Consider the following 16,667-nt stretch of genomic DNA (forward strand, 5'->3'; position numbering starts at 1 on the left):
CCTCTTCCACTATGAAGTAGCAGCAGCCGCCGCCCCTCCCTCCTCCCCTATCTTGACTGTGTTCTGGTAGCTGGGTCAGGGGGTTTCCCTTCCGCACCGTTCTTCTCACAGGCAGCTGGCTCACTGATTCTTATAACATTACTATTATATTATCATACATGAATACAGATCCATTTTGTAAATTGCCAAGTACATTGTTTCATAGGCAAAAATAAAAAGGTCCCTGCCTCCAAGGAACTCTAGGCTCTAAAGGATCCTCTCAAGTTTCCAGTGTTTGTCATTCTAATGGAAATGTTCCAGACAGGGATGGAGCTGTGATGCTCTTCCTATGAGGATGCCCTACTAGAGAGGTTTCCTCTTTCCCCAGGCCTTGTGGTATTGGCTCCCTATTGAAGAATTGTGTAACTCACTTGTTTGCTTTTTCTGCAGTCTGAATGTATCCTCAGACCATGTTTTTCAAACTTTGAGTTAGGGTCAAACCTTCTTGAATTGGGATTCGTTTTCTCTTTTAAAAACCCCCAAACAGCAGCAGTTTTGTGAAGAGGGTCTAGGCTTCCTCAAACTCAGACCTCCAGATGTTTTGAGACTACAGTTCCTATCATCCCTGACCACTGGTCCTGCTAGCTAGGGATCATGGGAGTTGTAGGCCAAAAACATCTGGGGGGCAGAGGTTGAGGAAGCCTGGAACCGTTAACCACTCCTGCACATGCCAATAGTTCAAAGCATTATTCCTCCCAGGTAAGATCCTCCCTCTATTGTGTGGGCAGGTAATCCCTCCGCTACCTGGCCTGGTCTCCTTGGCAATGCTTCTCCCAGGTGGGATTGGACAACTGACTGAGGTAGGCGGAGACCTCCAGGTATCCCACCTGAGGGAACGCAAAGCCAAGCCTATGCTGATGGGGTCGCTCCAGATCTAGGGCTGCGCGCATCCACGCAAAGGGCGCCCCCCGTTTTAAGTGGGGAGCGGTCATTACCCACCCAACCCCATGACTGTTGTTGTCCTGAAGGGAGATGGCTCGTGCTCAGGATGCTGCTGAGACTTTAGCTTACCTAAAGGCAGGAGCTTGCTTGTGGTGGCCCCATCTTAATTGATATGATTACCAAGTGTAAACCTTGGGGCTTCAACAAAATGGCCAGTGTTTACTCTTTATGTCCCCCTGCCCCAGGTTTTCCTTAACATTCAAACTGAAAAAGAGTTCTGGAGAACTCAAAAGTTTGCCCAGTGTGATTACTGGATTTGCTAATCAGCTGAAATTACTGTACAGTGGTACCTCGGGTTAAGTACTTAATTTGTTCCGGAGGTCCGTTCTTAACCTGAAACTGTTCTTAACCTGAAGCACCACTTTAGCTAATGGGGCCTCCAGCTACCGCCGCGCCGCCGGAGCACGATTTCTGTTCTCATCCTGAAGCATAGTTCTTAACCTGAGGTACTATTTCTGGGTTAGCGGAGACTGTAACCTGAAGCGTATGCAACCTGAAGCGTATGTAAGCTGAATGTATGTAACCCGAGGTACCACTGTATATGATTTTTGTGTCTCCTGTGTGCTGGGGAGTCAATGCAGTCTTATTGGCCACTAACAGAATTTAAGTTTTAAAAAAAACAAGCCTTCTGTCAGGAATAGGACAGGGAATAAAATGGATTCAGTTTGCATTTAAAGTGTTTATCAAATTTGCCCTTTCCAAAACATTGTAGGAACCGAAACACAACCATCCATCAAAATTCTCATTTATATGAAATATGCTTTGCAGTTTTCCAACCAAACGTTATATTTGTGAACAAAGTGCACATAAACGTTATATTTGTGAAAATAACATACAAAAGGTGCATCAAGTTAGATAAAATTGCTTGCAAAAATTTGTACATTAGTCAAAACTGCATGTTAAAATGTGTTTATGGCGGGTTGCACTAAAATGCTGAAGAATTTTCAAACCTAAAAGAAAATCACAAATTGCAGCAGAAATGTGGAAATGTGGAAATACGAATTTAAGTTTGAAAAAATGAAAAATTGAGAGAACTGAGATTGATAGATTCTTCCATCCCTAGTCAGGAACATTGAATCTGTACTTTCATATGCTCTACTTTCTTTTCCTTTCTCCATTTTCTGTATAGGTTGAGTTATTATGCACAAATAATATTAGACTACACTTTTTATTCTTTCCTTTAGGCAATAATTATATTTCTGGGCATAATTAATTGCCCTTTTTCATTTCTCCTGTTGTGTGGATAATGCAAACTGCTATCCCAAACCATTAATGTTTATAAGAGATAACACTATTTCTTTAATGATTCTTGGTGTTCATAAATGATTTCTTAATTTAGTGCAGACTGTGGAACATGCCTTACAGCTTGATCTTAACCACATTCACTTGGAAGTAAATTGATTTCAAGAGGACTTACTTTGAAGTAAATGCGTTTAAGATTCAGCTGAAAATGTCTTGCATAAATTTCATTTCGTTGCAGATGTAACGGTATGTCCTGTTATGCTTCAGTCCTTCAGAAGTTGTTCATTTAAGCTGCAGTCCTGTACATGCTTACCTGAGCGGAAGTCACATTGAACTCAATGGGACTTAATTTTGAGTAGACATGCATGGGATTGTATTGTTACTGCTATATATTGTCATAGGCATGTATGGCAGTAAAAAAGGGTTGTATACATGTGCAAATCTACTACCTCAATGTTGCAACAATACTGAGAAGGCAAGAGCTCTTTAGCTAGAATACACCTATGCTTAAATAAAAGTATATGTGATAAATGCCTATTCTAAAATCAAATTCCAGGTGCCAATAGACTTGCTTGCTTTTGAAAAAGCCCTTACTAATTACCATTGCAGATCTATCTAGGCATTCTTTTATATGGAATGTTTTAAAAATAAACTGGTGGTGACAGTTCTGTATGCTTTGATGCTTGTGATTTTGAAAGCTGATGTATTTTATGTTTTTTTTTAAAAGTATTTTTAAATATTTGGTAATCTCTCCTACCAACCTGTTTCTCTTTTCTCCTTTCCTTCTCTGTTCTCTTTCTGCACTGGCAGAGCACCTTGGATTAGAATTAAAGGGTATGGACTCAATCATTCATTTGTTAACCAGATACCATTACGAGCTGCTGACAGTCCTTCATATTGTATTTTGATAGCTTCAGTGGGATGGTTTTAAAAATCAGCTGTTCTGTTCCTTGTTCTGGCACAAATTGGGCCAAACACAATACCTAAAATTACACTAAAGGAATTAAATCGTAAATAATCTGTATGGGTTTATTGCAGCACTTTTCCCACTCGCCTTAGTCGGCTGCAGAGACTGGTCTTTGCACTTCCGTGCTGCATTATGTTTGGATGTAAACTGAAAAATTGATCGTGTCATTCTGGAAAACCATCGGCTTGTATAGTGGGAGCAGTGGACAAACATTCCATTAAGGAAAAGGTTGATGTGAAAGAAATTAGGAAGTTGCAGCAATTCTACAAAGCTACCCTGGCTCTGAAAAAATAAACATGGAAAAGTCTATTTTTATTTTCCCCTCTGCCTCACCCCATTATATTCCTTGTTCGTTTGGAAGGAATCAGTTTAAAATGATAGAGCTAGGCAGGTCAGGAGGAACTCTTTGACTTTCCCGATGTTGCTGAACCAAAGATGGCCAGTGTTCCCACCAAAGATGGCCAGTAGCCAGGGATTATGGAAGTTGTAGTTCCACAACATCTGGAGGACCAAAGGATCCCCATCTCTGAGGGAGGCGTATGTTGAAATGTAAGGCCCCATAGCAGCCCTGTCCTATTTCACCAACACTAGCACTAGGTTTAGATGAGTTCCCCAATAGCTGTTCTGAACATGACACAAAATAAAGTAAAACCCTGAGGTGGTAGGTTTCTGGGCTGTACCACTTCCAATTTCAAGTAGAGGGTATATTTAGCCTTAAAAAAATGCACAATCCACTGCATATACTGGATTTAAGGCCAAACTACATGTTTAAGAAGGGATGCGGGTGGCGCTGTGGGTTAAACCACAGAGCCTAGGACTTGCCGAAGGTCGGCGGTTCGAATTCCCGCAACGGGGTGAGCTCCCGTTGCTCGGTCCCTGCTCCTGCCAATCTAGCAGTTTGAAAGCACGTCAAAGTGCAAGTAGATAAATAGGTACCGTTCTGGCGGGAAGGTAAACAGCATTTCCTTGCGCTGCTCTGGTTCACCAGAAGCGGCTTAGTCATGCTGGCCACATGACCCGGAAGCTGTATGCCGGCTCCCTCGGCCAGTAAAGCAAGACGAGCACCGCAACCCCAGAGTCGGTCACGACTGGACCTAATGGCCAGGGGTACCTTTACCTTTACCTTACATGTTTAAGAGAGATTTATGAAGGGCTCTTCTAACATACATTTTCTGCTGGTTGTGTGTAGTAGCAGGCCAGGGAGGATTGGGTCCAAACAGTGGCACTGGGGAAGAGAATAGCCAACCTTTTTTCTCTCTGAACAGTTTTTGTCATCTAAATTGCTGCCAGGTTCTCTTTGCTGAGGAGAAAATACAGATAAAATACACTTTGGGTCTTAACACCTTAGGCAGAAAATGAGGCTGAACCTTTCTCTCCAGTGTGCTAGTTTCCTATGTGGAAGGAGAATTTTGTATGGGGAAACGTCCAAAAATCTTCCCCATCTCCAAGTGGTACAGGCCAGAATTCTATCACCCCTGCCCACCATAGGAGTGGCCTTCACAGAGCGCATGATGGAATCGTGTGAAAGCACTTACTGGCCATGTCCTTTAAAGGTTAAGCGTTCCATGTTAATGTGAACTGCACATGCAACTGGAAAATCAGGATTCCCAGCTGTACATGCATAGAGACCTTTTCTCACTAATGCTTGATGCTGGGTTGTCACTGCTGGGTGTGTTTTGCCTATGTGTGGTGGCATTCATTGAATGCAAGAGAGGCTAGTTTGAAAGCCACCCACCCTTCCCCTCCGCTTATTCTGCATCATGTGTAGAATGACTCTTGGGAAGAAGTACATGATCCCATTGCCAGAGGTCTGAATGTATAAAAAGCTAAACTTGGAGCACATCAGCAGTTTCTGTAGGAGGCTAGAAAGCCACCCCTGATTATTATCAGCCCTGTCGTCTAACCAATGATCTGCTTCCTGCTTCTTTCTCCATTCACTCAATATAATAGCAAAAATAGTTTGTTGTGTTGCCACACTGCTGTAGTAATTTCCGAAAAGAAGCAATTTCCCATGCTTAAACTTAACAAACAGAAAAAGGTGCTCACACGTATTCAAAGCTAGATATTGTATCCCAAACATCTCCCTCTGAGTATCCTCCTTGTTTCCTATGTTCTACTCGCTTCAAGTGAGGTTTGTGAGGCTGGTTTAAAAACAAACAAACAAAGAAATCCTTCCACATATGTCAGGGCGGGGAACCTCCCAGTTTGGCGCATGAGGCTGTTTTTCGCCAAATGATACCCTCTGGCCTCATATCTGATGTCTTGTCCCATGGGGAACTCAGTTGCACAGATGGCATCCCTGGCTTGGTTGGCTTTGGGAAGAGGTGAGGACAGCGCAGGGCGAAGCAGTGATACCCAAACACCCAGCGAACCTCCTGGCTATCGGGTGCTTGGGTGGTGTTGGCCAAGGGACCTTGATAGGCAGCTGGGTCATACCTGTGCTTGATGGACGCAGAGGTTCTTGGAAGCGCCCCCAAATCCCCTTCCTTCTGCCTTGCAGCTGTTCTAAATCCATGCTCCACAGGTTTTCACATATTTCCTCCTCCTCTTGGCTATGTAGCACTGACACACGAATGAAGCCAGTGAAGAATTATAAAAGCAGAAGAATATAGAAAGGGAATTACTATAACATCAGGTGTCTTAGGAAAAGCACATGCCTTTCAAGCCTCAATGACAGTGAAAACCAAATGCCTGTGTTCAGAGAAAACTTATAATAATACTTTCACTTGTACAAAACATGGAACTTAGTCCGCAGTGCTTGGTTATCATTTACCCACACAATCAGTTTGCAGGACAGCCTATCTAGGAAAGAGAGGCAAGTGCTTTCCAGAAGGAGGGTATTTATAGCACTAGAGAGCCTTGGACCCCCCACCCCAGCCTATTCCTGTGTGGAGTGTTTGTCCATGTTTCCAAATTACTACTGAATCTTGCAAAATTTCATACTGATAGCACCAAATGGACCTGTGTGAATTCATTAACCACAGTACATTCTCATCAGGTTCTTCTTCGTGGTGGGATGAGAATGTACTGTGGTTAATGAATTCACACAGGTCCATTTGGTGCTATCAGTATGAAATTTTGCAAGATTCAGAACAGCTACCTCCCACCCCATACCATCTGCTGACAAGAATGCTGTAATTGAAGGGGAAATGTGCCTACTTATGTATCAGACCATAATTGTCAGTTATCAGGAGATCCACTTCTGTGAACAAACAAACTTTATGTAGAAAGTGGCCTTGAATTGACCTGGAAGTGGCCTCCTGAATCAAAAACACTTTGAAATGACATTTGGAATTGAGGATTTTTGACATCCCTACTTAGCTTAAACTTGTGTTGCATTTTTAAAAATGTATTTCTTTCTAGGCTCACTGTTATGCAAGAAATATATTTTGCCACCCTGCCTCTTCTTTTCAGCCCCCCCCAGCCATGTGTGTACCTGTAATGCTCCGTGGATGACATTTCTTCACATGCACGTGATTTCCTCTTAACAAATTATCGCACAAGATAATTTGTTATTTTTTAAAAATCACATTCTAGCACATGCATGAAAGAGTGACTGGACCCTGGCTCAAATTTCCTACAATTTAAGTGGAATTTCGAGTTGCTGTTTACATTGCCTCATATTCTCACTGTACAAACCTGTATAAGTTTACATGTTATAAATTGTTTCTTAGCTAATTATTTTTGCTGAACATTAAGGTCTCTAATTTCAAATGAAACTTTGTGATTCCAAAGTATTGTCACTACACAGTAATAGATATAACAACAAATGAGATTTGCAGCACAGGCCTAGACAGGTCTGCTCAGAAATAAGCTCCACTGAGTTGAATGAGACTTACTCCTATCACTAGGAAGAATTATATTCACCAGTCTGAGACTCAACGTTTGAGTTTTTTATTTTCTTTCTTTCTTTCTTTCTTTCTTTCTTTCTTTCTTTCTTTCTTTCTTTCACATCCTGCCTTATAGGAAACAAACAGATCCTCCCACGGCAGTTCACAATAAACATCAACTTATGTTGTTGTTGCTGCTGCTGTTTTTTAAAAACCTCACAACCAAGAAACAATATAAAACTATTAAAAGCCATCAGGATCCTTCCCACCAGGCAGCTGGTGGAGGAAAAGCCTTGTGGTGGTGAGATCAGAGGGGGGGGGGGGTAATCCCAGTTGGAGCAGATCTGAGGTTGTGGTCATGGAATTTATTTTATTTTGAAGCAAAGTTAAAAGAACAAGATCACTAAAGAAATAAACTCACAGATAAATTATTGTATTAAATCTGGCTACTTTTGCAGAGTACCAAGATTCATGGGTACAGCAATAACAACACTCTATCATAGTAAGACCTGTCAGCTATTTGTTGTAGCTGTGAAGAACAAATTTTCAAACTTTTAGCAATTACGCTAAATACAGTGAACCGTGTGCCACTATAGAAGTCTTCAGTGTGCACTTTCTCTCTCTCTATATATATGTGAAACTTCTTCCATCTAGGCAGTCTCAGCATAGGGTTGTTCAGGGAAAGAGTGTTTAAATGTGCAGCATGAGTAACAGACTGAAAAATTTCCTGATGGGCAGCCTTTCTGTTTCTTGCAGCAAAACATGTTCAAGGCTGGTTCAGATCCCCTAGTTTCTGATGAAAGCAATGTGAATCTTGGGTCTTCTTTATATTGGTAGATGCCAAGGTTGGGGCAGCCTGATACCAGTTCAGATTTCTGGTGTCTATGATATAAAGTCAAAGGAGATGCTCTGCATTCTAAAACCATCGTCCGTTCATATGCCTGTCTAATATTGCAAAGTGCTGAAAATTTAGATGCGGCTCAGCTGCCAGGGCCCTTGCTGAGATTTCAAATTAAAATGTGGGAGTGGCCTGTATACTCTTCAAGAGAATTGGATCCCCCCCCCCATATATTTAGTCAGCTAGTTAATTTATAGACCACTTCATATTTCAGCAGAAATCTCTAAGCAGTTCACGTATCACAAAAAAGGGGTACAGTGGTACCTTGGTTTATGAACTTAATCCGTTCCGGAAGTCCGTTCTTAAACCAAAGCATTCTTAAACCAAGGCGTGTTTTCCCATAGCAGTAGGGGACTCAATTTAGAAATGGAACACACTCAACAGGAAGCAGAACATGTTTTGCTTCCTAGGCAAAATTCACAAACCAAAACACCTACTTCCAGGTTTACAGCGTTCTTAATCCAAGTTGTTCATAAACTAAGCTGTTCTTAAACCAAGGTGCCACTGTATTGGTATAAGAAATCAGTACCTAAAGGTGGCACTACTCAGCTGACCTCTCTCTGGCTGAGTTGCTGCTACATTCAGGGATGGCAAGCAGGCAAGGTGAGGCCAACGTGGTACAAACACCATGGCAGGAGCAATGGATTGGCTCCAGCAGCGCATTTGCACTGCACCAACCTCTCTGCCACCTCTCTGCCACTCCCCACCCTGGTTCTCAGCAGGAACTCAGCTGGAGAGAGGTCAGTTGTGGTGACACAGCCCCCCCAACATTCAAAGGGAAACTCTGATGATACTATATGGCTCATAATTATTCCACCTGCAGCTCATCTTTGTAGCATTGATCTTTTCCGATCACAAACCAGGCAGAGAGGAAGGGTTTGGGGACTGGCATGTACAAACTGGTGACAAGGCCCTTGCTTTCCCAGTTTCCAGCTTTGCATGTCTTGAGTATAGAGAGATACTCTAACATCTCATGTGAGAAAAAGGCTTCTCATCTTACTGATAGTCAGTGGGATTTGCCCATTTAAGCCGCTTTGAGCTAGAGTTATAATAGCACATTCCCATTTTGAAAAGCAAGGTATGGGTTCAAGGGCCTAATGTGTGCCTGCAAATTCTGACAGCCAAAGTATAAACCTCCTGAGTGCTTATATACTGGAAAGGTAACACAGTAGTCAAGCCATAGAATCCACAGGTATATTCACACCTGAGGCTGAAAGTGAAGTCTACAGTGCCCTTCAGTTCTCTGGCATCAGAATGAATAGCAGGAGAGAGGCTGAAAGGAGCTTTAAGCCTGATATTTGAAAACACTCTTTTTAAGGCTAGGTTTGATACCCACTTTTTGGAATGGAATTTAAGCTGTAAATTGCTTAGGACATCTTAGAAATCTTGATCATCACATAGGTCATTATTGAAATTTCCTTCCTGGTCCTAAAGTGGGAATGAGTTTTTCTTTCACCATTTGTCAGGCAGTAGATGCCAGCAGTGACAGGTGATAAGAATCTCTGATTTTGGTGCCTTCCTTTCTGAGTAAAGGCCAGATCCTGATCCTTCCAGCGCCTCTACTTGGTGGATGACACACAGAGGACTCTCGGAACTAGAATCATAGAATCATAGAATCATACGAGTTGGAAGAGACCACAAGGGCCATCGAGTCCAACCCCCTGCCAAGCAGGAAACACCATCAGAGCACTCCTGATATATGGTTGTCAAGCCTCTGCTTAAAGACCTCCAAAGAAGGAGACTCCACCACACTCCTTGGCAGCAAATTCCACTGTCGAACAGCTCTTACTGTCAGGAAGTTCTTCCTAATGTTTAGGTGGAATCTTCTTTCTTGTAGTTTGTATCCATTGCTCCGTGTCCGCTTCTCTGGAGCAGCAGAAAACAACCTTTCTCCCTCCTCTATGTGACATCCTTTTATATATTTGAACATGGCTATCATATCACCCCTTAACCTCCTCTTCTCCAGGCTAAACATGCCCAGCTCCCTTAGCCGATCCTCATAAGGCATTGTTTCCAGGCCTTTGACCATTTTGGTTGCCCTCCTCTGTACACGTTCTAGTTTGTCAGTGTCCTTCTTGAACTGTGGTGCCCAGAAAAGAGGGAACTGTTGGTTTTTCTGTTATCTGATTTTTTGCTAAATTCTAAAAGGAGGAGTTATGTAGAACACCCGGTCAGTTTTCAGATGCCAGCAAGCCCAAAAGTAAAATGAAACCACCACTTTACAGAGAACAATCTCTTCTACACAAGATCCCTGCATTGGTGATAATGCTGCATTTTAAGCTTCTTAATCCCTCACAGGATTACTGATAGCCCCTTCTTAAGACATGTGTTGGCTTGCAAAATATGTTGGATGGCAAGCATCAACAGAACGACACAGAGCACAGCAGTGGTTTGCCAGTGCAGCCGTGATACATCAGCTGCACCAGCAAATTCACATTGCATCACAAATGTTAAAAGTAGGACAAAATGAAAAATGAAAAGAATGAATGCATCTGAACATTTGCTGTATGCACCGCCACAGAAGGCACAGAACTCATAATACGTTTGATTGCTATTCTTAAATGAATGGTGAAAGAAGTGAAACTAGTGAACATGAGTAAGTAAAAGGTGAGAATAGGTAAAAATGCTCCATTCTTGCTGCCTGCAACATTTAGACTGCAATCCTATCCATGCCTACTCCAAAGTAAACCTACCGAGGTAAACAGGGTGTGTTTGGATTGCTGCCTGATTGCACTGTAGCATACCTTTTAGGCATAGCTGTCAACCTTCCCTTTTTTTTTGCGGGAAATTCCCTTATTACAGTTTCCCACTGCTTCCCGCTGCTATCCCGGATTGTTAGTATCCTGTAGGCTGTCCCCGGGACAGGTGAGGCTGCTGATGCCTTGTTTTCGAGGCTGCTGATCCCTTATTTTCAAATCTGAAAGTTGACAGCCATGCTTTTAGGGCATGTTATTTCATTTATTGGTTCAAATTTCACAGCACAGCAAAAGCTTACCTTTCATACTTTAAAGTGCATTACTCCTTTATTTCTATAGCTGTGTTCAAATAGAGGAGCTTAGACTCTTATTGTGGAATAAATCAGAAGTTCGTGGGCAGTGACCCCCCCCCCTTAGCCTCCTTGTTAGTTCATACCACTTTTTTGTGAAATAGCTTTAAAAGTGAAGTAGAATTCATACGGGCTGAAAAGTTACTCTAAGGATGTGAAAGAATTGAATTGATTTGTAAGACTCTCAAATAAGGGCCTGATTAAAATTTGTGCACAGGCATGTGCAACAAACTTCAGCTGCTGGTTTGGTTGCAAAACAAACCCACACACATCCAAAGGGATCATTTTCAGTGGGTGATGAAAGGGTTAAGCAGTCCTCCCTCCTCCTGCTTCTGTGCTCTAAGTTGTCACTTCCTAAAGCAGCTTTTCTGCAACAAAAGCAGCCTTGAGAGTTTTGTGACACTTGTTTGCCCAGAACATTTGATTAGGCCTTCAGACAGAGCTTTTCATGCCAGACAAGGTAACTGCCTTAAATTAGAAAGTATGTATGCATATACAAAAAGACAAAAATGTGTGTGTATCTGTTTCTAATTCTATATAAACCAAAATATTCCATATACCTAAAATATGTGATTACTGCCTATAGTGAAGGGCTAATGTACTTCATTGCAAAACTTCGGTTTGGGAGGGATCATTTTCAAGGTCATAATCTTCTCTCTTTTATGAAATAGTAACTTAATATTATGCCTGTGTACCCAACAAGTGTAACTTGAGAATTATTTGGCGCAGACTACGAACCACGCCTTCATGGATTTTTATAATTTATATTGCCTTATCTGCAGTCATTCCTTACTCAGACCCTCCATTCCCAGGGAGACTATTCAGTCTCTCACCCCATTCACACTGGGGCTGTGCAAGCCTGACCCCCATCCAATTCAGGGCCTGATTCGGTGATCTGGATCCAGCCCTGATTAATTTTGGATCAATCTGAGCCCAGTGCAACCTGATCTGGGACTGGAAATCAAAACCTTGTTTTCATGTTCACTTAAACTCTGAAATCAAAATGGCCATTACTTTTTTGTTTTTTTTCGCGTAGGTGTATGATATTGGGAGACATGGTAGCCTCCCAAGAGAGGATTAGCCTTGCCAAATTTCAGGCAGTCATTTTCTGCTTGTCTTTAAGTTTGTATTCCCCTCCAAAAAAGAAACTAATTTTACTAAGACTGTACTGCACCGATGTATGAAATATTACCCTGTATGTGTGCTGCTTGCTCACTGACTGTGTACAATGTATTGGACTCTGTACAATGAAGTCACAAGACTTAGACACAAACACAGAAGACTAAGTATTAATACAGAAAACAGAACACAGCTGTAAATAAAATGCAAACCTAACCTTAAAAACTAGGGCCAAAATTTGGGGTAGCGGGGAAAGCAATTGGTTATTTTGTGGAAGGCTGGGACTGGATTGATTGGGAAAGGATGGGAGACAAATAGGTATGCGAGATGCTAAGCCAACACTTCAGCTGGTGGAGGAGCTGCAACACGCAAGCCATTGGCACTCTACTCTCGTATAAAATGCCCAATGAGAGAGAGACAGTTGTTGGAGAACCTCATTTCAGACAACACGGAGGCAGACACGCCAAACAAACAAACAAACATGACTGGCATTAGAGACAAGATCTACCATTTCTAGGAGATTTGGTGACTGAGTGGATGTGAGACATTGTCAGACCTGGCCTCTGAGAAAATTATATTCCAGGTTTGCTTCTCTGTTGTTTCTCAGTGCGTGAACCTGCATCTAAATGCCACCTGTTCACTCACAGTTGTAGCCCCCCATTCCTTCCCTGGTTTCCTTCCCTCTCCCAGCCTTTAACCAGGTGCACTTTTGCTCCAATTGACTTGACAGGCTCACAACACTGGGCTATACCTTCATGGTGGCCATATGCTACTCTAAGCCTGCCTCCGCCCAGCAAAATGTGTATACCAACACTGAGTTACTTTGCAGGGTCGACATAACCCATGCTTTCTCAGCACCAGTCCTACCCTCTGCAATTTGAGCATAATAATGATGGCCTTTTTTGCATTGGCATTAGCCCAGTAATTTTTTTAATGTTTACTAACTCAGAAAAATAATTTTTGTATGAAATAAGATATGAGTCAGAAAGATCTTTGCTGCTGCCTTTGTCTTTGAGCTACTACACCTCAACCACAGCAACACTACAATTCTGGATAGCAGAATTGCTTTCTGTGGGGCAGCAATTGCTTCTCCACCATTAAAGACTATCAGAAGAGTCTTAAGAACAAACCAAGATGTTCCTGTTTTGAAGACTATATCATTCATGTTTCATTCAAACCTTCTCTTTGTCTTATTGGCTAGATCTTCTTTCCTAAAAGTCAGTTATTGCTGACACTTCATTCATTGACCAAAAGTACTGAAACGTGGGAGCAAGCCAGTCTGTCATAAATACCAATGGGCAAGCATAGTGCCTGCAAGTGGTGTCTCATATCTTGTGTCCCTCAAGTGCCAGAGACATACTTTTTAAAAAAGGAAAAGAAAGCTGAGAAACTGGAGATTGTGAATTATTTGGGGGGTGGGGTGGGCAATTGCCCTCCCTGTCTTCGCTGCAGACACCCATGCAGGCAACCCATTTCTCCCCAGCAAGTAATCACTTCCAACCATTGGTACATCTGCACAGCTTCTGATAGCAGAGAGGCTGGGTCTAGACACATCAAAGAAGCATTTCAGTTAAACGCGTTGTAAATTTAAACAGGGAAATCTGGTAGATAAAAACGGGACTCCACAATGTTATATTGCATATACAACGCATATAAATTGCTTCTTCTTTACCAGTGTAGCTGAGTCCTGGATACTCTCCTACTCTGCTGTTCTTAGAGGCTCCAGTAGCCAAAAGATACACAGTGATTCAGTTTCTCTTCCACTGTCTTCTGGTTAGTTGTTCGGGTTCTGAGACATCTAAATGCTACCAGAGTTAAGAGATACAGGGCTCAGAGCGAAGTGTATGTAGATGTATATTTCCTTTGGCCACTTTACCAACAAAAAATGAAACTCAGCAAGTGTTTCCGCTGTGGGTCAACATGAATTTTCTGCAGTATTGAAGGACATTTGTGAGTATGAAAAGACACCACTGACATAGTGCCAAAAAAGAGAAAAGAAACAAAGTAGATCAATATATATATACAATGTGTATATTGTTTTATGTGTTATATTTATTGTTTTATGTAGACATAATTACATACTTTAAACAACTGCAATACATTTCATCACAGTTGGGCAGGATGACCATGTGATCTGAATGCCGGCTTACTCTGCTGTTCGGGTGCTCAGCGTTGATGGGCAACGTCAAGGCCCCTCCTTTCTCTTCTCAGGGATGTTTATCTTTAAACCAGACTTGGACCAGATAGCCCTTCAAATAGAGAGGTTCTTCAAAGGCAAGACCGCTCTCTGTAAAGTAGGACACATGACCACTCTATGAACATGAGACTTCTGTGAGATGGAAGAACTGCTATGCTCTTGCTTGAATGCTGTCATGCATCGGGTATTCTACAAATAGTTGTTCAAAAAAGAAGTAGGTTTTTGGGATTATTAGAAAACATGGAAGAGATGTCTTGGAAAGGAAAAGGAACCCAGTGTGAATTGTTTTTTGTTGGATTTGATTCACATAGACAGGAAATAGTAAAAGCAAAGGTTTGGAGAGAAGTAGAATATCTACACCTAATGTTGGGTTAGGAGTACAGATTTTAGTGTATAAATCAGGAAAAGAGCCCGTTGGGTTCCAGTCTCCTAGTGAGAGGGCTGGTATATTCAGAATTCACATTTTTAAAGTGATATGTTTTTAACTGCTCATTGTTTTTATGTCATTTGCAGAAGCTGAGGAGCTGTATCAGAAGAGAGTTCTAACCATAACTGGGATTTGTGTTGCATTGCTTGTTGTGGGAATAGTGTGTGTGGTAGCCTACTGTAAAACCAAGTGAGTGACATTTATTAATAGTAAAGAGAGCTTTTATAATGCATGGACAGTTTATGCCGATCTTAAAGTTCTAGTTGTTACCAGCCTAAAATACTGTTGTGTGTAACCTGAGCTCTGAGTGGCGTCACTGCAGGGATTCCAGCACTTACCCAAGGATCAGTTTCACTGGACACACCGGGTTTTATTTACACCAATATACAACCTTACTAAGCTTTAGGGAGGAAAAGGAAGGGAGTGGATCTGCTGTTTTCAACAACTGATGTAACATGCAGTTCCAGAGTGCTTTCAGATAGTGCTTTCAGCATAGCTACATGGGAGGAGGCTAGAGCAGTGCCCACTCGCCAGGACAGGAATGGGGCCGAGTGAGGCGGAAGTGAGGTCATGGGAGCTCTGGGCTCTTCTTGTTGGTCCCACAAGTGGGTGAATGCTACCACCCACTGGGAGCTCTCCCCACCTCATTGCCCCCTTGCTCCGCTTCCATTCCTCAGGGATCAGCACCAGTGCTTCTACTCTGATACCCTCAGGCGCCATTGTTGCCACCCATGGTAAGTTACATTGTTAACAATTTTAGAAATATAGGCAAAAAGCTGTTGAAGTGTGAATTAGAAAATCTTTAAAGAAAGCAAAACGAAAAAAACTGATAAAGTGGTGCAAACCAGAACAGTAATAGTAAAAGTTTACTGAAGTGTAGATATTATTACAGTGGTGCCTCGCAAGACGAAATTAATTCGTTCTGCGAGTGTTTTCGTTCTACGAGTTTTTTCGTCTTACGAAGCACCACTCTGTATTGACGGTTTCCCATAGGAATGCATTGGCGGTTTAAAAAAAAAGGCGCAAGACGTTTCGTCTTGCAAAGCAAGCCCATAGGGAAATCCGTCTTGCGAAGCAACTCAGAAAACGAAAAACTCTTTCGTCTTGCGAGTTTTTCGTCTTCCGAGGCATTCGTCTTGCAAGGTACCACTGTATCATCATCATCATCATCATCATCATTTACTAATTATTACAATTTTTTCAGCTGCTTTATCTCGCTCAAGGCAACCCAAAGTGATTTACAACCAAACAAAAAACCCCACACAGAGACACTGAAACCATATGTAAGCCAATAGGCTCCCTCTCTCAATACATCAATGCACACATTGAAAACCACGCCTTCGTCTAACGAGAACAGCAAGGCAGGAGAGTAGTGCTAAGAACAATTCCCAGCTGAAGTAATTGTACTACTGTTCTCTTACTATCTCTTACTGTCTCCAGTGTCTTATCTATTCTGATAAAGTTCCCATATGCAAACTGCAAAGATTGAGCGCAAGCCAAAATTCTCTAATTCCCAGCCGCTTGTCCAAAGGGGGACCCTGCCTTCCTTGGCACAAGAATGCAGTAAAAAGAGCTGACCATTGTCAAACTTTGTATTCCCCTATTCTTTTTTTTTAAAAAAAAATGTTGATTTCGTTTTCAAAGGTTTACATACTTTGCCATCAACACTACGTTTAATTATTCCTTTGACTTCCCATCCCTCCCACCATGATGTTCTGTGCTTATCTTTTAATGCTGTATATTTTAACTTATGACACTCCATATATACATCCTATATTATTGGCATTAATGTCTTTCTACTGTTGCTCATATTTCAAATCCTACTGGCATTTTCATGCAATTACAATAGTCCTTTAGATATTCAACAAAAGGTTTCCATTCCTCAAAGAACATTTCGTCATTTTATTCCCCTATTCATAACTGAATATATTTTCAGGATGAAGGCAAGCATCAGTAAAAT

The 16,667-nt window shown here is 41.9% G+C and overlaps 1 protein-coding gene across 6 annotated transcripts in view; it reads left to right on the forward strand.

The window, feature by feature from the left end:
• The window catches only part of NRG2 (neuregulin 2), a 126,476-nt gene that overhangs the window by 102,463 nt on the left and 7,346 nt on the right, over positions 1-16,667 (forward strand). For 3 of the 6 annotated variants that reach the window (XM_083448686.1, XM_083448689.1, XM_083448691.1), the window contains exons 6-7: positions 3,034-3,057; positions 14,794-14,896. In XM_083448686.1, the coding sequence (XP_083304812.1) occupies positions 3,034-3,057; positions 14,794-14,896 (127 nt within the window). The remainder of the gene's footprint in view (positions 1-3,033; positions 3,058-14,793; positions 14,897-16,667) is intronic. The other 3 variants (XM_083448687.1, XM_083448688.1, XM_083448690.1) reach the window with 1 other exon arrangement.

This window comes from Podarcis tiliguerta (assembly GCF_965153285.1).
Source record: "Podarcis tiliguerta genome assembly, chromosome: 7".
Lineage (NCBI taxonomy): Eukaryota > Metazoa > Chordata > Lepidosauria > Squamata > Lacertidae > Podarcis > Podarcis tiliguerta.